Consider the following 23,253-nt stretch of genomic DNA (forward strand, 5'->3'; position numbering starts at 1 on the left):
AACTCATTTTGTTAATGGGAAAAAAGGTTTCGTCAACTGTTTGCAAAGAGATTCAGAGTGCAAAATACTACTCATTATGTTTAGAGTCTACACCCGATACCTCAAGAACTGACCAACATGCATTCACTATTCGGTATGTTTCTTCGTCTGGTGAACCAGTGGATCGTTTTTTGTTTTACCTTCCAATATCTTCCCAGGCGGTAGTACCTCCCTCTTTGGTAGCTGCTTACTGCCTACTATTTGCTATGGAGTTGTCTTTGCCATTCGTCAATCCATCCTACACAGGCTAACTGAAATGCCTGTTGAGGTCAATGAGCGCCTCATGACGCTTCGAGTTTCACCGAATCACTCTCGTCGTGCCTCCTTCATTATCACATACGCCCCAACACTGGATACAAGGATGACATCAAGCAGGCCTTTTAAGCCAACCTCAACAGTTAACCTCTATCCCCAGAGAAGACAAGGTTGTGCTCCTTGGTGACTTCAATGCCAGAGTTGGCAGAGATGCTAACATTTGGCAGGGAACCAGAGGGAGAAACGGACTAGGCAAGTGTAATCCCAACAGCCTACTCCTCCTCAGCAAGTGTGCTGAACACAACCTCACTATCACTAACACCTCGTTTAAGCAGGCTGACATTGTCAGACGAAGAGATCGCCGAGATGTCCTCATGTGCAGCTCAGACCACTGTGATACAGATCATTAGCTCCTCAAAGCCAAGGTCTCACTTCACCTCACCCCAAAAAGGTGAAGGCAACAAGCCTCCAGATGAAGTTTTAACAACAAGCCTCCAGATGAAGTTTTAACAACAAGCCTCCAGATGAAGTTTTAACAACAAGCCTCCAGATGAAGTTTTAACAACAAGCCTCCAGATGAAGTTTTTACAACAACCCTCCAGATGAAGTTTTAACAACAAGCCTCCAGATGAGGTTTTAACAACAACCCTCCAGATGAAGTTTTAACAACAAGCCTCCAGAGATGAAGTTTTAACAACAAGCCTCCAGATGAAGTTTTAGCAACAAGCCTCCAGATGAAGTTTTAACAACAAGCCTCCAGATGAAGTTTTAACAACAAGCCTCCAGATGAAGTTTTAACAACAAGCCTCCAGATGATTAACAACAAGCCCCAGATGAAGTTTTAACAACAACCCTCCAGATGAAGTTTTAGCAACAACCCTCCAGATGAAGTTTTAACAACAAGCCTCCAGATGAGTTTTAACAAGCCTCCAGATGAAGTTTTAACAAAAAGCCTCCAGATGAAGTTTTAACAAGCCTCCAGATGAAGTTTTAACAACAAGCCTCCAGATGAAGTTTTAACAACAAGCCTCCAGATGAAGTTTTAACAACAAGCCTCCAGATGAAGTTTTAACAACAAGCCTCCAGATGAAGTTTTTACAACAACCCTCCAGATGAAGTTTTAACAACAAGCCTCCAGATGAGGTTTTAACAACAACCCTCCAGATGAAGTTTTAACAACAAGCCTCCAGATGAAGTTTTAACAACAAGCCTCCAGATGAAGTTTTAACAACAACCCTCCAGATGAAGTTTTAACAACAACCCTCCAGATGAAGTTTTAACAACAAGCCTCCAGATGAAGTTTTAACAACAAGCCTCCAGATGAAGTTTTAACAACAAGCCTCCAGATGAAGTTTTAACAACAAGCCTCCAGATGAAGTTTTTACAACAACCCTCCAGATGAAGTTTTAACAACAAGCCTCCAGATGAGGTTTTAACAACAACCCTCCAGATGAAGTTTTAACAACAAGCCTCCAGATGAAGTTTTAACAACAAGCCTCCAGATGAAGTTTTAACAACAACCCTCCAGATGAAGTTTTAACAACAAGCCTCCAGATGAAGTTTTAACAACAAGCCTCCAGATGAAGTTTTAACAACAAGCCTCCAGATGAAGTTTTAACAACAAGCCTAGACAAGCCTCCAGATGAAGTTTTAGCAACAAGCCTCCAGATGAAGTTTTAACAACAAGCCTCCAGATGAAGTTTTAACAACAAGCAGATGAAGTTTTAAACAAGCCCAGATGAAGTTTTAACAACAAGCCTCCAGATGAAGTTTTAACAACAAGCCTCCAGATGAAGTTTTAACAACAACCCTCCAGATGAAGTTTTAACAACAACCCTCCAGATGAAGTTTTAGCAACAAGCCTCCAGATGAAGTTTTAACAACAAGCCTCCAGATGAAGTTTTAACAACAAGCCTCCAGATGAAGTTTTAACAACAAGCCTCCAGATGAAGTTTTAACAACAAGCCTCCAGATGAAGTTTTAACAACAAGCCTCCAGATGAAGTTTTAGCAACAAGCCTCCAGATGAAGTTTTAACAAGCCTCCAGATGAAGTTTTAACAACAAGCCTCCAGATGAAGTTTTAACAACAAGCCTCCAGATGAAGTTTTAACAACAACCCTCCAGACCGGTCAGACTGTGGCAACTACCACGGATCTCGCTGCTGTCAATAGCTGGCAAGATTATTGCCCGAGTCCTCCTAAACAGACTTCTTCCTGAGGCGGAAAACTTCCTCCCAAAATGTCAGTGTAACTTTAGACCATCACGTGGCACCACTGACATGATCTTTGCTGCCCGCCAGATACAGGAAAAGCGCAGAGAACAGCGTCATGACCTGTACTTGGCTTTCATCGACCTAACCAAGGCCTTCAACTCGGTCAACAGGGAAGCCCTCTGGCGAACCCTCAGCCGTTTTGGCTGCCCAGTAAAATTCATCACTACTGTGAGGCAACTCCATGATGGCATGAATGGCAGTGTCCTGCACAATGGCACCCAGTCTGAGTTATCCCTCATCCAACCTGGGTAATACAAGGGTGTGTGCCTGTACTAACACCAACTCTCTTTTTCATTTTATTTGCTGCCTTCCTTACCCGTATAGTGCTAATTTAGCCAGCGGGGTGGACGTCCAGTACCGGATGAAGGGTCTCTAAAACATAAGACGATTCCAGGCAGGAACAAAGGTGTCGGCAGCTTCCATCACTGAACCTTAGTATGCAGACGACCTCACCCTCATTGCTCACACTGAATGTGATCTACGGGAGAGCCTGAACACCTACACAGATGCGTATGCACACTTGGGCATGAGGTGAACGTACAGTTCATGACTTACGTTCGTGTTACAGTCAGAGTGGAGGGAGTAAGGTTCGCCCCCACCCTTACTGGACGGCAGGTGATGCCACTCATGAAAAAACAAAGTTTACCAGATTTGTGTCTGAATCTTTCCAGATCAATAAACAAAATTTCAAGGTATGACAAAATTATATCCAATTACAATTATTCAAACTTTAATCAATAAAATTTAAAAAAATTTACAAAATATATAAAATATACATAAAAATAAAAGATAATCAAATGAAAATAGGCACAAAGTATTTTGCATTACAAAACAAAACAAAATTTATTCATTAGACAATAGATGAGACTAAACTAAAGTGGTGGTACACTACTATAGTATGTGGTCTACCGAGCTGAAGTTGGTCAACCGGTATATTAACACTGTAGCGTCAAGACAGGTCACAGGACACAGGCTGATTGTTTAGCCACTTCTCAGACAAAAAGGTGTCTTATATGCCCTAAAATATGGTAAAGGAGTAACCACTGAGTACTGTACCCCCATTTCAGGACTCACATCCTGAGGACATGCACTCAGTGTGGCAACTGGGGGGAGGAGGGAGTACAAAAAATTGCTAAAGGTGACTACTATAAGATACTTGTATATGTGAGGTTAAACTTTGTAGAGTCTTTGCTCACACTAAGATACAAGAGCCAGTCCTCAATCTAGACCTGCATCAGTATACTGCACACAAAAGTGAGAGGAGTGAGACAAAAAAGATAATTCACCCAACATTTATCCGGAAAAATAAAAAAAGAGCATCTCAAATAAGAGAGTGGCTAAACTCACCTTTGTACTTCAGTTCCTTGAAAACATATCCAAAGACCCTAAGCCCTAACATCAAGCAATTAAAATCTTATACTGTAATTGGTGGACACAAGAAACCTAAGAGGATCCAATAATAAGTCTTGCAGAAGAAATGAATATGAAAGCAAGTGTCAGTCCTGTACACCATTGAATCTAAAACTATCTTGCCCACACCCTCCCTAACGAGGCAATTTCTCTTCCCCTAATGCTTGTGTGTACTGTATACAATCTTATTACAGTTCATTAAGTTTGATATCAATATAAACATGAAGCAAATATACTGTATGATTCACTTACAATTATATTTTATAATCTATATACAGGCAGCTGTTGTATAAAACCATGCAGTAAATAATTATTCAGAGGTAACACAGGCAGGAACAGTACAGTACATTGATAATGATGTAGTGTCTCTTGTTACTTACATTTCATATCATAATAGCAACAAAACAAGCATATTCCATTTACAGTTCTAATTGTTAAGTTGATCTCACAAAACATAATTGTTCAACTTCTATCACTCATATACCCTTTTGTTGTAACACTTCCTAAACCCTGTACTGTATTTCTCCATCACTGTACACTGTTCAGGATCATAAGCTTCCAAAAAAGAAAGGTCTCAAGTTGTTACTTAAAGGCCTCCATGCTTCAAACATGCAGACATGACTGTACAATCTGGGTGCTGTATAGGAAAAGGATCTGGCAGCAAAAGAACATTCCTGTACTGCTCTAGGCCCCTCAGGGTGTGAAGGATCATCACTACTACACAGAATCATTTACGATGTGTAGCTCAGTGGAATTAGTAGGTTGGCCAAATACTTAGGCTCACCAAACATTAGTGTCTTAAAAGTCAGTAGACAGTTTGGACTCTATCCTAGCTTTAATTGGAAGCCAATGTAATTCAATCAAGAATGGGGTAGTGGAAGTCCTCGGTGGGAGAGCAAAAATAAGCCTGGCCACCCTGTTGAACACTGTCTGAACTTTCTTCTGTAGACAATTAGATGGGTAGACCCATAAGGAGTTACAATAGTCAACCTGAGACAAAATAAGTAAATGTAATAGTGTCACAAGACATTGTCTATTCAAAAACTGTTTAACAGTATACTGTACTGTACTACAGAATTCAAATTAAAAAGTTGCAACTCTCAACTACTGAATTATTATACTCTTTGAAATTCAGTTTTGAGTCAAAGTACACATCAAAATTACAAACAAAATCGACAGGAATGAGTTCTACTTTCCCAGAGTTTAAAGAGCCAAACTCATCAGTGTCGTCTCCCCTCTTATTTCCTTGGATGACAATAATCACAGTTTTACCGTCATTCACCTTAAGTTTTCTCCTAGTCATCCAAAATCATAATATCACACATCAAGGATTTCATTATCTCTTCAACATTTATTATTTTCACAAAAAACTGTGTATCATTGCCACATCATGAGCATCCAGCAGAGATGTAAGACTACTGGTGTAGACTGTAAACAGAAGTGGTCCCAAAACTGATCCCTGTGGGACTCCAAACTGCAAAGAGACCGGGTCTGAAATGGTTCTACCAGCCATCACACATTGAGATTGCTCTGACAAATAAGACTCAATCAGTGACACCAAATGACCAGAGATCCTGAAGCAACAGATGATGATCCACTGTGTCAAAAGCTGCAGAGACTTTCCTGTGCAGTGTTTATTACTAAATCATTGTGAATTTTACATAAGGCAAATTCAGTTGAATGATGCTTCCTATAGGCTCACTGGACCAGAGAGATCACTCCATTTCTCTCACAGAGGAAGTAAGTGATCCAGCATAGCACGCTCATGTTCTTTGATAAAAATGTTGGAAACAGGATGAAAATTTGACATTTTCAGTAGCAAGACTAGGTTTCTTTAAAGCAGATGACATAAAGCCTGTTTCTCAGATTGCACAAAATTACCCTCTGCAAAACATTTATTTATGATTATACAAATAAATTCTGCAACATGTTCATAAGTGAGTGGTACTTTAGATACATTTATAGGATCAAGACAACAGTCTTCTTTGAGTCCTTGATATAATGCAGAATGTTGTTCACCTTAACAGGACAAAATGGTGAAAGAGTGAGGTTTATGGTGTAAATCAGTTGATATTCAACTGAAAATTCTTAATTAAAGAAACACCATCAAGGTCACTTCTTATATGTGGTATCTTTGTCATAAAAAACAAGGAAAAATCTGAGACAAACTGAGCATCTAAAAGTAGAAGAAGGCAAAGTAGTTCCAGACCTCCAGCCCATTCATAACTGCTTACAATTTTTTCTGATCACTGCCCTCATTGAACAAACAACAGCTCTATGCACACTGCACAGTCATATATTCTGATGTAGTACAGTACGGTCTGTTCGCCGCCTACGCCACTCTTGTTTAGCACTTCTGTGATCCCTAAGAGGAGAACTTACAGATAAGTCATACCATGGAGAGCAGCCTCATATTGTATTTCTCTTGGTGACCTCTGGACAATAATGGTCTGAAATGAACTGGAAGACATCATTATTTTATTTAACCATCTCCTCATAGGACATAAATGAGGTGTCGCCCCAGTTCAGAAAGTAATTGTTTTACTGTAAGAAAGGTCTTGGGATATTAAAACCAAAGGTAACCAAAACATGGTCAGAGACTGCTGGATCAATCAGGTCAACTGCAACATCTAATACATGATCAGGAGACAAAACTAGGTCTAGTGTGTGTCCAGAAAGATATATCGAAACACGACGACACACGCTGGACAAAATAGTTTAGATCGAGAATTCCCAAACACTCAAGAGGAAAAAGGTTTCAGAGATGAATTGTCAACCCAATAATTAAAGTCATCACAGATCAATCGTCGCCCGTTCTTCCCCGAGAGAGCCTCGATAAAGAAGCCAAATTGATACATGAACTCCCTACCTGTACTTGCACGACGAGGACGATACATAACAGCTGTTCTAATAAATTGGTGATGGAGATTTATTCATGCCTCCTAAACAGTCACTACTAATCAGTGTGGAGCAGGAACAATTCAGCCACTGTCCTCATGCAACCCTTAAATATACACAGGAGCGACAATAGTGTGTGTCAACAGATGGCAAGTGCATTTTATCCAAGAGTACACCAGTATGGAACTATGTGCTGCCTCAAGGTAGTTCCACACACCTTACTATACTCTCACACAGACAATCACCCTCTTCATGTGAATATTTATAGTTTTTTATCAATTTATGCTACACTTGAACCCATGTCTTCTATCTTGTTATGTGTGTATGTTATGTTTCTTATCATTGGGTTTTGTTTTGTTTGGGGTTATATTATATTAGATATTTTCACTGTTCCCTTCACTTACTAGAATATTCTTTTGTTCTCTTCCAGATGCCATACTGCCCTTGGTCAGTTATATGAACAATAAAGCCTAGAAAAAGGTCGACTCTTAGTCTTTTTTTACCACATTATCTATTCATATTTATGCATACTGTACAAAGTTTACGTGTCAACTTTCTGCATTTATAAGCAGTAATACGAGTACCTCTCACAACTATGTCATGGGTTTGAGTACTAGCCTGGACACACATGAGAAGGGTGTTATCCAGTGTGACTCTACCAAGTATAGCAGGTTTCCTCCTGTAGTAACAGTGGACAGACCAACCGCCCGGACAGCTGATAAAGTGGTGAAACAATGACATAAAAAAATAAATCAATGGCCCTTTCTAGGCTGCAGCCATCAATTTAAGCACTACTGCTGTAGACCAAGTTTGTACAGGATCAGGTCAGAGTAGGGACACCAATCTTTGTTACATACTACCTTGTACAGGTAGAGCACAGTACAGGTGGTTCTCGTTATCCAAGCTTAATGGGGACCAGAAAAAAGACTCGGATAGTGATAAAGGGGAATTAATTCCCATGAGAATTAATATTAATAGGGTCTCATTGAGACCATCACATTTTCAGTGACACTCAAAAGTTTAATTTGATATCTTTTAACATTTATACTATATACTGTATACCTTAGAAACATTGTTGTGTGTTGATGCAATGCAGACTGCCTAACCATGTGGTTGGACGACTGCGCACATGCTCACCCACACACTCATTTTAGTGGAAGTGAAAGTGTTTCACTGAGACACATTATTAAAATGTTTTAAAAATTATAATTTTAACATATCAATTATTTTTATTAGTTTACCTTCCAAAGTAGAGATGTTGGGCTTGATTGTATGGATGGAGGTGGATGTTGGGAGAGGAGCATTAGTCAGAGGATGAGAGAGAGGTCAGACTAGGTGGATTGACTATAGCAGAAGGACCTTGCTTCAGGTAGAAACTCATGGCTACAAAAAATTCCACCAGTGTCATCAAAGGCACAACAAAGTAACAAAAATCCTTGAAGCACTTTCAAAACAAGGTGTGGGGATGCAGGCCATTGGTTGTGCTAATTACATCCCTGGTGACACAACAGCTTAGTTTATATGTAGCTGAATTAAAATAAAGGCTTAAAAGACTATAACAAAATAATAAAAGGCAAAAAACATAAGTAAAAAATAACAGAAATTTCATAAAAAAACATTGAAACCTTAATACACAAAACTCAGAGCTTGTGAAGAAGTCAAGCTTCCTCCACAAAAGAGAGGACGTCCCCTCCCACACTACCCACCCCTCCCCCCAGCACCAGAGACAGATGGCACGACCTGTCTCCCCCCGGCACTGGGAGAGATGCTTACGACGAAGATCACTGAGACTGGGGCACTCCAGGCAACTCTTACTGTGCATGCGTGGCGCAGGCGAGAAAGATAAACTTTGAGAGAATGTGAGGTGGGAGGGTATTTTGACGCTTATGATCTAGACTCACAGAATTCATCCGTGAAATCCTCATAAGATTGGGAAATATTTACATATACTGTAGCTCGTAACTACTGATCCACGAACAATGAATACCCGGATAATGACCAGAGGTGAGTAGACCAGTCACCAAAGACAAGAATTAACAAACTTAAACTGATTCAGAGATACAGTGCCTGTTTTTGAGAGAGAGAGAGAGAGAGAGAGAGAGAGAGAGAGAGAGAGAGAGAGAGAGAGAGAGAGAGAGAGAGAGAGAGAGAGAGAGAGAGAGAGAGAGAGAGAGAGAGAGAGAGAGAGAGAGAGAGAGAGAGAGAGAGAGAGAGAGAGAGAGAGAGAGAGAGAGAGAGAGAGAGAGAGAGAGAGAGAGAGAGAGAGAGAGAGAGAGAGAGAGAGAGAGAGAGAGAGAGAGAGAGAGAGAGAGAGAGAGAGAGAGAGAGAGAGAGAGAGAGAGAGAGAGAGAGAGAGAGAGAGAGAGAGAGAGAGAGAGAGAGAGAGAGAGAGAGAGAGAGAGAGAGAGAGAGAGAGAGAGAGAGAGAGAGAGAGAGAGAGAGAGAGAGAGAGAGAGAGAGAGAGAGAGAGAGAGAGAGAGAGAGAGAGAGAGAGAGAGAGAGAGAGAGAGAGAGAGAGAGAGAGAGAGAGAGAGAGAGAGAGAGAGAGAGAGAGAGAGAGAGAGAGAGAGAGAGAGAGAGAGAGAGAGAGAGAGAGAGAGAGAGAGAGAGAGAGAGAGAGAGAGAGAGAGAGAGAGAGAGAGAGAGAGAGAGAGAGAGAGAGAGAGGGAGAGAGAGAGAGAGAGAGAGAGAGAGAGAGAGAGAGAGAGAGAGAGAGAGAGAGAGAGAGAGAGAGAGAGAGAGAGAGAGAGAGAGAGAGAGAGAGAGAGAGAGAGAGAGAGAGAGAGAGAGAGAGAGAGAGAGAGAGAGAGAGAGAGAGAGAGAGAGAGAGAGAGAGAGAGAGAGAGAGAGAGAGAGAGAGAGAGAGAGAGAGAGAGAGAGAGAGAGAGAGAGAGAGAGAGAGAGAGAGAGAGAGAGAGAGAGAGAGAGAGAGAGAGAGAGAGAGAGAGAGAGAGAGAGAGAGAGAGAGAGAGAGAGAGAGAGAGAGAGAGAGAGAGAGATATATATATATATATATATATTCCTGACCTTACAAGTACAGTTTTAACTAAACATCTCTCCCTGAAAGTCTTACCTATATGAATGAACTCTAAAAATTCACCCAACCAGATGGCCTCACTGTCCTTCAGTAATACATACCCCTTGATCAAAAAGACATCAATATGCATGACTTAGTGGAACAACCCCCCCCCCCCAAAATTATGTAATTAAGTGAAAACCACCAGACATCCCTTGTAATATGACACACACACACACACACACATGTTGCTGACACCTCAAAGTTAACCATTAGACAGTATAGTATAAATAAAGCCCCCTGTCCCCACCTGTCCCCACCTTCACTGGAGAAAACTTATCTTTTAAACCTTATATATAAATATTCTATACTGTACCGTCATCAAGGCCGGCTCCAGCCTCTGAATAGCCCTGTTCAAGATAATGGTTGGGGGCCCAGTTCAAGATAATGGTTGGGGGCCCTCTTCAAGATAATGGTTGGGGGCCCTCTTCAAGATAATGGTTGGGGGCCCTCTTCAAGATAATGGTTGGGGGCCCTCTTCAAGATAATGGTTGGGGGCCCTCTTCAAGATAATGGTTGGGGGCCCTCTTCAAGATAATGGTTGGGGGCCCTCTTCAAGATAATGGTTGGGGGCCCTCTTCAAGATAATGGTTGGGGCCCTGTTCAAGATAATGGTCGAGGTCCCATTCCTTAGACAACCATCCCTGGCTTCCCTCCCACCGTCCTCAGTCCTTCACCCACCATTAATAATGTCTAAGTAATTACTGTATATCTAGTTTGTTTATTGGTAAGTTAACCCCAATTTCATATCATATTTCATTTTCAAAAAGTATATTATTTTCTATGAAGAGCAACAGTCTTTATTTCATACCAGCTGAGTCTTCATGTAATCATATTGTACAGTAATCATTATTATCATTACTTTTCTGTGGAATCGATTACGATTTCTCAAAAAATATTGAAACGATTCTTATGATTACAATTACAACATATCACTTGATTAATTATGAAAGACAGTAGTTCAAAGTAGTACACAAAGGCAACAAAGCACTTACAGTTACCTTCTATACTCTTATTTTATTCTAATAATTAATTATAAAGAACACACCCATTTCATTGGTTATTGTTAACGCTCATAGGAGAGTTATTGGGGCCTGCAGGATAATGAGATCCTTGTCGTTGACGCAATGAGTATAATTCGGTCAAAACCTGATAAAGAACAATTCACATATAACAACTGCTGGTACATCAGGACACACAGTTTGTATAATATGATCAATATACAGTACATAACCTATTAACCTCTTAAATATAACTCACATGTTACAACTACTGATACATCAAGACACAGTTTGTATAATATGATCAATATACAGTAGTACATAAATTATTAAAGTTATTTAGAGTTCTTAGAGGATTTAATAGTTCACAATCACACTCACGTTTTGGGGTCTAGGGTTTGACCAACGAGAACAAATATAATATCCTCCTGGTAGCTGTTGTCTCTACAGTAGAAGGCGATAGACTGTCCGTCACAGCTGTTACCAGTGTGGCCGACGAGCCCATTTAAACACCTCGGCAAAATTCGTTGTCAACACTGTGTCTCTCCTCTCACCCTCTCTCTCTCTTCTAGTTTATCTTACTGTGGCGGTAACAGCTATAAATGAGCAACTTCTATTGTTACAACTGTGAACACATAACAGATACAAACATAAATACTAACAACACTCATGTCCTTCCTTTCCCCAGGAGGGTGTGAATCTGACACCATTGCCAGGATTTTATACTCTGTAGACAGAAACCGTCATAGACCAGACTTACCGGTGCCAGATGGCTGAAACGCACTCGCCTGCAGTTTTGGGATGCGCATACCACACGACACGCCAGATTTGAAATACAAATCCTACTAAAAGCAAATATATTGTATTCAGGAGAGGGCCCTGTGCAGCCACACACAGCTGGGGCCGGCATTGACTGTCACTACTTCTTGGCTCTGGAGTCATCTGGAAGGATTAACTGTTTTCAGACTGCAGTAATCCCTGGCAGCTATTTTTGTAGGTTAGTAAAGGTTGACTGACATAGGTCCCCAGTATGGTCATAAAGTTATAGTTGGTATAGAAACAATACAGTGGTTGTAAACTCTCCACTTGGATAAGTAATAAAAGAAAAGAAAATTCATCAATATTTCTCTTACATATAGATAAATTCTTCTTTATGGCAAAAATCATTTAAATTTAATGCCTTGCTACTGTACTGTACCTACATCCAAATTAATAAATATACTGTACTATAGTAACCGGGTGAATAACATTCCTGTATTAAAATCAATTTACTTTATTAACATTATCTGATAATTAGTGGTTACATTTCTGGACGAGACATGCGGAAAGAAATGTTAGAGCAGATAACTATAAGACCATGATGGTCAGAAGATGCTATGAGAAGTTATAGTTGGAGGTGACAAATTTGATCAACATTTTACATGTGACATCTTGACTTTAGTACAAGTAATGACATGATGAATGAACGTACTGTACTGTAGTTTTAATGAAGCAGCAGCGTATACGAATGATGGAGCAGCACGGTGTCGAGTGGCTCACAGTAAATAAAGACGGCGTGCGTTTGCTCTCGTCTCCAGCCACCTTGGACTCTGCCTGCATGACTGGATTTTGTTTCTTAATAATGAATGATTACATTTAACCTGTCATTCCATTTTCATTCTGTTCAATCTTAAGGAGTCCATCGGCATATTGAAACTCAGAGCTATTTTCATACTCTGACATATCCAGCGCTACTTCACAGCTCTCTCGTACTACACGGGCTTTGTCTCGTTGGTATTCTTTTAATACTGCCATGGCTGCTACAGTGGCTATTGAACCAAGAGCCTCGGCTGCCTCATGACGTACCATTTCGTTTTCATTTTCATCTTGCACGACAGCTGTTAATTCTTTGACTACAACATCATTAGACATTTGACCCAATACAAAACCAATTTCATGACGAAAGAGGGCACTGCTGCATTTAAATCCTGCAGCAAGAGCTTTGGCACTCTCTGGGGTGTTCAGGTTACGAAGAGAAAACATTGCACGATAACGGTCAAAAAGTGGAAGGGATTCTTCAAGTAACCTTTCTCTTAACTTTTCAACATCCGTATCGGTTGCTGGCGGAGTTGGATCAACAGAGAAGAATTTATCGGCTCCTTCAAATTTTTCGCCTTTATTAGACTCCTTCTGAAACCATTCTATTCTCCCTACAGCCAACTGACAAGTCTCTGCTACCTCAGTAACAGGGTCCTTACTATAAGACCTTAAGAGATCCAAGACTGAGGGGTCCCCTATGGCCCCCAGAGCCTCTCCAGCCTCATGACGTACAATGGGTTCCTGTTCAACGTCTTTTAATATTTTTGTAAGTGTAGGGATAGCGCGTGTATCCCCCATTTGTCCGAGGCAGTATGCCGACTCGTGTTTCAGGAGTGCTGAAGGATCGCTAAAACACTGTGATATAGCAACTATGGCAGCTTCTCCACCAAGATTCTTCAGTGTAAAGAGAGCACGAAAACGTTCCTTTAGAGGGCGATTCTGGTCTTCTAACACTTGCCCAATGGCTTCTATTATGCTGTCTGGAACCATTTTTGTTTCTGTGAAAACAAAGGTAAGCATAAATTATTCTTCACACATCAACTCCAAACTACTTAGCTTATGCAAAAAGACAATCTAAATTTGTCAATAAATAAAAGAACAAAAAATTGAGGAATACAGCGAGGAAGTTACACACAATACTACAACAGAGAGCAAGAATATGTAGGTACTGTAATGTAATGATAAGAAGAAGGTAAGTGATCAAGGTACAACGTTGCCTTCATGAGTTAGTGCACACAGCAAGCTACACTACACTATACAACTGGTAAATAATGTGCATGGTCTAATTTTAAGTAATATTAATAACCCATATGTTTTAATTGGGAATAACACAATGTAAAACTGGCCTATATGATAAGAGATTACACCTGAGGAGAGAGCAAATACTGTACCTAGGAAGAGCGAGACTGGGGAACTAATTAAGAAAATGGAACGTATACTTAGTGGTAGAGTAACAACACAACTGTGAAAGAGTATAATACTTCCTATCTTGGAATGAAATAAAATGCTCTACAATTCAGGTACCCAATAGAAATGAATTACCCGAAGGCTACGTCTGAGGTTAAGAGAACAGGAGGTAAGAAACACTGGAGTGACTGTAGGTGTGGCACAGACAGAATAAGTGTAAACTGTGGAGTGGTGGACCGGAAAGAGAGGTTCACCAAGATGGTCCACAAACAAGGAGGGAGGCACAGCAGGAACACTGATGGTGGGCCGTTGCCTACGTTATGGAGAAGGTAGAGGAGATATTCAGTGAGAACATGGCCAGGAGACTCTTCTATCATGACTATTGTCTCCAAGGGGAGTCATGTGTTGCAAATAAGTTTTTTTTTTTGCAATCCAATAACAAGTTACAATACTAAAATTTATGAACAGTAATCAATGTATATACTGTACTATAATTGTTCTAAATTTAGAGAATACTATTTCAATTATTGTACACTGGAAACTGTACAGTAATACTAAATACAGTGATCCCTTGGTTAACGAACGCCTCGGTTAACGAATTGCCTTCCATAAGATTCTTCACTTCGGTTAACGAAAAAATTTCGGTGAACGAACTCCTTACGAATTTTTCCCAACATGTTTTCGCCTGCTTTTGCTTGCTCACCGGCTGTAGTATCAGTCCGCCAATACAGTAATCGGTTTTAGGGCTTAAATTCGTTTCCATTTAAGTAAATATCAAGAAGGTTGTACTATTCAATAATTTTCCAAGTCTTATACAGTATTAAAGTTTTTAGTCATTTTAACAATTATTTAACATAATTGAAGTACAGGGAACTAGTTTTTAGCGCGCCAAACAGCCACTCAACACACCCAAAATGGCGTCAGTGTGTGTCCCTGCTCAGTGGAGGAAGCTTCTTGCTTGAGACTCTCTTGAACATAAACTATTTTTATGTTTTTACAGTACAATTATTGGTCATTCTGAAGTTTATTTTACATATTGACAATATATAATGCAGTGCAGTGTTGATTTAAAGAAAACGATCTTGAATTACACCAAGTGAACTAAAATTATACGGGTGAAATGGCAGCATGGGGTGACTTCTCTTCCACCCCAATCCCTTCTCTTCCATCCCCATTCTAATTCCCATCATCATCATCATCAACCAGGAGCTTTCTACATGCACACCTCAAAGTAAGTGTACTTTACCGCATTAATTTTTAGTTTGTATGAAATTTTCGGTGAGCTGGAACCAATTACCCAAAATCCCATTGAAACAATGGTTTCGGTTAACGAACGACCTTCTGGAATAAATTGTGTTTGTTAACCGAGGGACCACTGTACAGGATTAATCCCATTTATGACTGAGTCCAAAGATCAGTGACTAAAGTAATGTGCCAATCACAGCCATCAGTGTTAAGACCCCAACACCTATATACTGGAACTAATACAGCAATCTGTCCATTAGCAGCATTCTCTGGTCACAAAAATTCTCCAACAGCCAGAATGAATTTTAAGCCTTCTGGAAAAACTCTCTCCATTCCAGGCATGGAGACAAATTTTTGAGGATGAAACCATGCACATTTTCCAGCAAACCACCAAGAAATTTCTCCATTTTGGGCATCGGAAAAATTTTTCCAGGAGCTCCAAGTGATTGCATCATGCTCCGACACATCATGCTCCCGCTGTGCAGCTGCCCCCCTTGGCCAATGTTCGGCCCATTCCCCAAGTCCTTCTCCTCGACCCATCCTCACCACCGGGATATCTACATAATCAAAAGTGACAATTTCGTTTCGGAAAGATGTGAGATCAGTGTTGAACAGTGATGAACAGTGTTTAAGCCAGTGAATTCAGCACTTGACAGTACCAGTAAGAGCCGTGACCCACCAGTGAGATAAGCACCCCTGGGAACTGACCACCATCTTCTGACCAGGAGGTGCTAATCCGTCCACCCTGGGAACAACAGTGGGTCGGCTTTACACCTGACTACAAGATAACACAACACCACCCAGCAGAGAGTGAGGTACTGTGACACGACACCACACCATCCGGTGTCTCCATGACCACATGAGGTCCTTCAGATCAACACCCGAGGACGAGTTACTACACCACACCACCCGGTGTCTCCATGACCATGTGAGGTCCTATATATCAACACCTCCGGTCAAGTCACTACACCACGTGGCCTACGTGACCTCACACAGTATGGCAAGAGACCTGCCCAGGCCATCAACTGTAAGCTATAATAATTTGTATGTTCAATTCATGTTCCTTCTTCTCTCAGTAATGAAAGCTTTTGTTAAACGACCCACCCACCCCATGTCTTTGTATGTAATAAGTCATTTTTGTCTAATGTATATTTACAGCCTTCGGGCTGCAGAACTTTTTCAATAAACCGTTAATTATTATTATTATTAGGGTGGGCGGTATCTTAGGCCGTAAGCTCGAGCACTTAGTTCATACTCTGCTGCTATTGAATAAGGTTGTTCCCTCACTCACTGATATTTTTGCATATAATTTGTGTTGTGCAGTACTGTACAGTAAAGCCTCCGATAACAACGGTTCGACCAACTTTTCATATTTAAGACCCTAGTTAATTTTGGACCCAATTTAATTTACGTCCTTATTTCATTCGTATTTACGACCAAAATATAATAAAATAAAATAAAATTACACTTTCTTATACAGTGGTCCCTCGGTTAACGAGATTTCGATTAACGAGTTACCTTCCATAAGATTCTTAACTTCGGTTAACGGGCAATCCCTCGATTAATGAGTTTCTTACGAGCCAATCTGAACATGATTTCGCTTGCATTTGGCGGTCCACCAGCTGTAGTATTAGTCCGTCAATACAATAATCAGTTCTAGGGCTTAAATTCCTTACCATTTTAGCAAATATCATGAAGTTTATACTATTCAATAATTTTAAAAGTATAATATTAAATTTTTTACTCATTTTAACAATTATTGAACATAATTGAAGGTAATGAAACTAGTTTTATGCGCGCCATCCAGCCTCTCAACACACCATACAGGCGTCAGTCTTTGTGTCTTTTCAGTGGAGGTAACATCTTGCTTGAGACTCTCTTCAACTAAACGCTTTTTTTCTGTGTTTCCAAGCAAATTATTGGTCATTTTGAAATTTATTTTACATATTGACAATATATAATGCAGTGCAGTGTTGATTTAAAGAAAATAATCTTGAATTGCACCAAGAGAACTAAAATTTTATGGGTGAAATGGCACCAAGGGGTGACTTCTCTTCCACCCCAATGCCTTCTCTTCTCCCTTCTCCACCCCCATTCTAATTCCCATTATCATCATCATCATCCAGGAGCCTTCTACATACACACCGCAAAGTAAGTGTACTTTTCTACCTTTTTTGTTGAATTTAGGCAATTTTCGGTGAGCTGGAACCAATTACCCAAAAACCCATTGAAACAATGGTTTCGGTTAACGAGCAACCTTCTAGAACGGATTGTGCTCGTTAACCGAGGGACAACTGTAAATAATAACGAAATCCCGATATGTATTATAACAAAAAAGAAATATTACTGTAAAAAAAATGAAGAGCGCCTTGTGCAAAGAAGCTGACTGGCTAATGAATGGTAAACAACAGTCGGAGCTTGGCCGGCCTTTTGTTTTCACACATCTGGAACAGGAGAAAAACTTTCTCAATTTTCTTACAGCATTTTTGCATCCCTATTCAACAAGAGCAAGAGAGCAAGTGATGGTAGTGTTGGTTCAAACACTAACAGAAAGTGTTTAAGCTTAGCCGAGAAACTAGATGTGTTAAAACGATATGAAAAAGGTGAGAGGTCTGTGGATATTATATGGAGCAAGCAATGAACATATTTTCTGAAGTGGATCCATTAACAGAACAAAGCATTAAAATTTAAATAAACACAAATGACCTCTACATAAGGATGCATAATGAGAAAAGAAAGCAGCTGTGCAAGGTTCTTTAGACAGCTTTATTATTCGAAGGCCTAAACCATCAACTTCAGCTACACCATCAAATTCAGCATCATAAGCAGCTTCAACATCAACTTCAGGTTCAGTAACAGTTTCAGCAACAGCTTTATGGAAAGCTACAGCTTCAGCCAGAGTTGAACCTGATGACTTCGTCATCTGAGTTAAAACTTACACAATATTCATTGGTGTCCTTATGTTTTAGACTTTACCACCATTGGTGAGTAGATATTTTGTTTTACATTCGTAAATATTATTTAAAACATATATGAACAGTAATAAGTGTTGCTTTCATATTCACATGTAGAGAAATGACGACATGTTTTAACATGTACGCACTTACTGTTCACACGTTGGCGTTCCCAATCGTCTCGCCTTATTTCTTTACCATTAGTGGTTAGCTACTTCTAGTGTTCCATTTATTAACATTAAATAACAATACTTAAAACATCTATACAGGCAGCGTTATTATGACTGAAATCAAATGATTTAAATCGATTTAAATCAGAGTAAAAAAATTATGATTTAAATCAAAATGATTTTTTTACTAATAACTGTTTTCTCTTTTTATTCTACTGTACATGATTGAAAAGTATATGCAATGCAGCAGGCTAATAACATTATTTGGATTTACATAATTATGTACTGTACTATAGTCTGTTCTCTCCAGTTTTGCAAAACTTTGATCATATCATAAGGTCTCATTATTAATGTATATATTTACATGAAATATATTGTTAACTAAGATAATAAACACTATTGAAATTCAGAAATCATCACATCCCAGGATCTTTTTATAGAAGAGCAGGAGGAACAATGCTAGTAATGCCATCAGACACACGATGGAACACAGTGACAGATTCTATTAAATCTTATTTAAAGAACTGGGAGACCCTTGTCAAAGTGTGCAAAGAAAATAGTGAAGACATTGATAAGAAAATTGAAAGGAAAGTTAATGATAAGGCATTAAAAAGAACTGCAGAAGACTATTTGAGAGACTTAAGCCTATTGCTGTGGCATTGGACTGTGTGCAGAGAGAACATACCCTATTATGGACTAAAAATGAAGTATATATGGTACCCCGTGTTTCATCCCAGCTGGATTGGGTAAAATGCTACTGACATCCACATAAGAGGCACGGGCAGTTCCCAGTGGGAGGTTCACGCGCCATCAGCCTGATGAACAGGCTTTGTGTAAATATAACATAGTCTAGAACTGTTTTTAGTGTCCTGTGGCATGGTCGGTAGCTGCTCTCAGTCCCACACACAGGCCCAGGTCTCGAGTCCTGGCTGGTGAGGTCATATATATATATATATATATATATATATATATATATATATATATATATATATATATATATATATATATATATATATATATATATATATATATATATATATATATATATATATATATATATATATATATATATATATATATATAACGCTATAATTGTGTTTTGAAATATCAGGTTATAGAAAAATCTCAGTAGAAATAACAGGGTTTTAGGAGAAAATAGTTAGGTGATTACTCTAAATCAAAAAATTTAGTAGTTAGCCTAACACAAAGGATAAATTAAATAAATGTTACATTCATATCTAATAATGAAATCATACAGTAATTTAACACTTTACCTTGAAAAATATGAATGTAACTTGATGGGGAGAAGGTGATTTTGAGGTTGATAACATCGAGCTCTTCAAGTGTTATATCCTTTCTTTTACGATAATCACCGAATTCTATCATCAGAACGCTTTTTGAGATATTTTCTTACCATATTCACAGTTAATACCACAAAATTGGAGAAATAGTAAGCAAAATCGCTATAGCAAAACAAGCTGCTCAAGTATACAAATATTGTTCAATTCATAAATCAAGTAGAGCAAATTCAAGTATCAAAACATCGCTATATAAGAACTCACTGTATATATATATATATACAGCTAGACCCCGACTATTTACTACGGACTTACGCCCATTTGGTACTTTACGACCTGCTTTGACCGCAGAGACGTCCATACGACACGCGATCATGCATCGTCAGAACTAAAAAAAATTTTCAAAATGACGCGATTTTCTATACCGAACGCTTCGCCCGGCGCAGAGGGAGGGGTGGCTTGGGTCGCTTGCATACACTCACTCAGTGGAGCGCTTTTGTTTGTGTTTCTGGCTATACGACTCTATACTGATCGCCGCAGAACTTCGTTATTATCGTGATTTAATCGCATTTTATAATGACCGGAAAGCGAAAAGGAGAGTGCTGGTGGTGCTCCAAGGAAAAGGAGACAGCAATTACTTTTGAGATGAAACCGAAGATATTAAATACAGTATGAGAATGGAAAACAGTAGCAAATAATCTTCACGACTCCAGTTTCTATGACTCAGACTATATATCCACTATTCTGAAGACAAGGAACGATTCGTGAAGTAGTGAAAGGAACAACAATCTATAAAGGAAACTGTAATATCAAAGAAAAGATAAAGGTCCTATCCACGAAGCGGAAAATTATTGGTGATATGGATAGAAGACCAGACAGAAGCCGCGGTCTCTAAGTGTTCTAAATCCATACAGGCGAAAAGCAAGAAGTCTGTTCCAAAAGCCTGAAGGAGCAGGCAGGAGATGAACGTGATCAAACCCTTACAGGAAGTCATGGGTGGTTGGGATAGATTTAAAAAACGCCAGTCTACAGTGTTAAGGTGAGTGGAGAGGCAGCTAGTGCCGATGTTGGTGCTGCCGGCTTTTAAGGAGGAGTTAGATGATGTGATTGTGGAAGGGAATTATTTGCCTGAGCAAATATTCAATGTGGATGAGAGACTGGATTATTAGAAACGATGCCTGAGCGGACATACATCCACAAAGAGGCAAAAAAAAATGCCCGATTCAGCGCATTCAAGGACAGAATTATACTTGTTGGGGGAATGTTGCTGGTTTCAAGCTAAAGCCCTTCATGATTTATCATTCAGAGAACCCCAGGGCTTTTTAGCCATGTTGCCAGTAAGCACACTGCCAGTGTTTTATCGCAGCAACAAAGCAAAAGCCTGGATGACCCTAGTACTGTCTTTGAGGATTGGTTCATGACTTGTTTATTCCTCGAGCCAAGGAGTATTGTCTGCAAATAAAGGATTCCATTCAAGATTTTACTGATTTTGGATAATGCTCCGGGACACCCACCACATTCCGGACGACATGCACTTTGATGTTATGTAGTGTATATTCCACCTAACACTACCCTTATCATCCAACCCATGGATTGGCTGTTATTACGTTTTTAAAGGTAAGATATTTACACACGACCTTTCGCTTTCAGGCTGTTGTTGCTACTGAAGGTGAGGAAAACGGCTTTGGACAGTTTGAAGGAGTACAACATTTTGTCATGTATAAAAGAACATTAGTACAGCAGGGACTTCAGGTTACAAAACATTGCATGAATGGGAATATGGAAGAAAAATCCTGAAAAGATATGTGCACAGTTTCAAAGGATTTTAGCGAAAAAAATGGTCTTATTTTTGGATATTAGTAGATAGGAGTTAGGTAAACAGCTGGAAGGAAATTGGTACTGAAGTGATGTTGGACAGTTGGTTGAAAGTGTAGAAGTATTTCCAGTACGAGGATCTGGCTGAACTAGTATGAACAGAAAGTTGCAGAGAAGAAGAGAGACAAAATGTAGAAGAGCCCACTTCTAAAAAGTTTTTAGAGAAACATATGGCAGATGCATTTGCTACAATTAATAAAGGAATGCAAATGTTTGATGACATGGATCAAAATTATGAGCGCGAGGCCAAAGTTACAATGATCCAAGATGCAATTTGCTTGCTACAGAGAGAAATTTATAATGAAAAGAAAGCAAACTGTGCAGTCTAAATTGGACATCTATTTCAAGTAGAACCCCCAGTGCTGCCTCACGCCCCACCAGTGCTGCCTCTTCACCTCAAGATGATCCAATACCTTCCCAACTAGCAAGTTACTCCTGTACATGCAAACCTGTCTGAAAAAAAAAGCCATTACTGATGACCCACCCAGCCCTGTCTCCTCTTCTGCTTCTTCCAATTAATATAGTTCCATGTATCCTGTAAATAGAAAATTATGGGGGCTCTGTGTGCATTCAGCTGACTACACATGTAAGTGCTCAGTCACACTGCATCCATTCCCTCATTATTTACGCTACTTTTACTGTACTGTATCCATTCCTCATTATTTTTACGTTTAGTGTACTGTATTTCATTAGATTTTAATTTTTGTAGATTTTAATTTTGAAAAAAAAAAATCATTTATTGTTTTTTTATCTATGTCGGACTTACACCTGAGGGTCCTAACTCAAATGTAGGGGTCTAGCTATATATATATATATATATATATATATATATATATATATATATATATATATAGCTAGACAGACTCTCAATTTTTGCTGCATCCAGTTTTTTTCAAAGATTTGTCCCAAATGGCTCGTTATCTATTCTTTAAACGGATTGAGTTCATAAACCGAACCACTGTATCTGTATGTATGTATGCATATATATATATATATATATATATATATATATATATATATATATATATATATATATATATATATATATATATATATATATATATATATATATATATATATATATATATATATATATATATATATATATATATATATATATATATATATATATATATATATATATATATATACTGTATATATATATATATATATATGGTTCTGTTAACCTAACTCAATCCGCTCCAGAAGGTCGTTCACAAACCAAAACCATTGTTTGGTTTAATTGAAAGATCCATTTTTGAACGATTGAGTTCAAACCCAGGCCACTGTACTATATATATATATATATATATATATATATATATATATATATATATATATATATATATATATATATATATATATATATATATATATATATATATATATATATATATATATATATATATATATATAAATTATATATATATATATATATATATATATATATATATATATATATATATATATATATATATATATATATATATATATATATATATATATATATATATATATATATATATATATATATATATATATATATATATATATACTGTATATATATATATATTAGGTTCTAGGTTAATCTAACCAATCCGCTCCAGAAGGTCGTTTGTTAACCTAAACCATTGTTTCAATGGGTTTTGGTAATTGGTTCCAGCTCACCTAAAATTTCCTAAATTCAACAACAAAAATGGTAGAAAAGTTCATTTTGAGGTGTGTATGTAGAAGGCTCCTGGATGATGATGATGATGATGATTTAGAATGGGGG

General features: G+C 38.6%; 1 protein-coding gene across 4 annotated transcripts in view; it reads right to left on the minus strand.

The window, feature by feature from the left end:
• Nucleotides 1–11,314: 11,314 nt before the first annotated feature.
• The window catches only part of LOC121857130 (deoxyhypusine hydroxylase-like), a 29,069-nt gene continuing 17,130 nt past the window's right edge, over nt 11,315–23,253 (minus strand). For 2 of the 4 annotated variants that reach the window (XM_042353018.1, XM_042353019.1), the window contains exon 3: nt 12,210–13,528. In XM_042353018.1, the coding sequence (XP_042208952.1) occupies nt 12,588–13,520 (933 nt within the window). In that variant the 5' untranslated portion in view covers nt 13,521–13,528 and the 3' untranslated portion in view covers nt 12,210–12,587. Of the gene's footprint in view, nt 11,895–12,209; nt 13,529–17,529; nt 17,627–23,253 lie in introns of those variants that run through there. The other 2 variants (XR_006087115.1, XM_042353020.1) reach the window with 2 other exon arrangements.

This window comes from Homarus americanus, unplaced genomic scaffold (genome assembly GCF_018991925.1).
Source record: "Homarus americanus isolate GMGI-L3 unplaced genomic scaffold, GMGI_Hamer_2.0 scaffold20465, whole genome shotgun sequence".
NCBI classification, from domain to species: Eukaryota; Metazoa; Arthropoda; class Malacostraca; order Decapoda; family Nephropidae; genus Homarus; species Homarus americanus.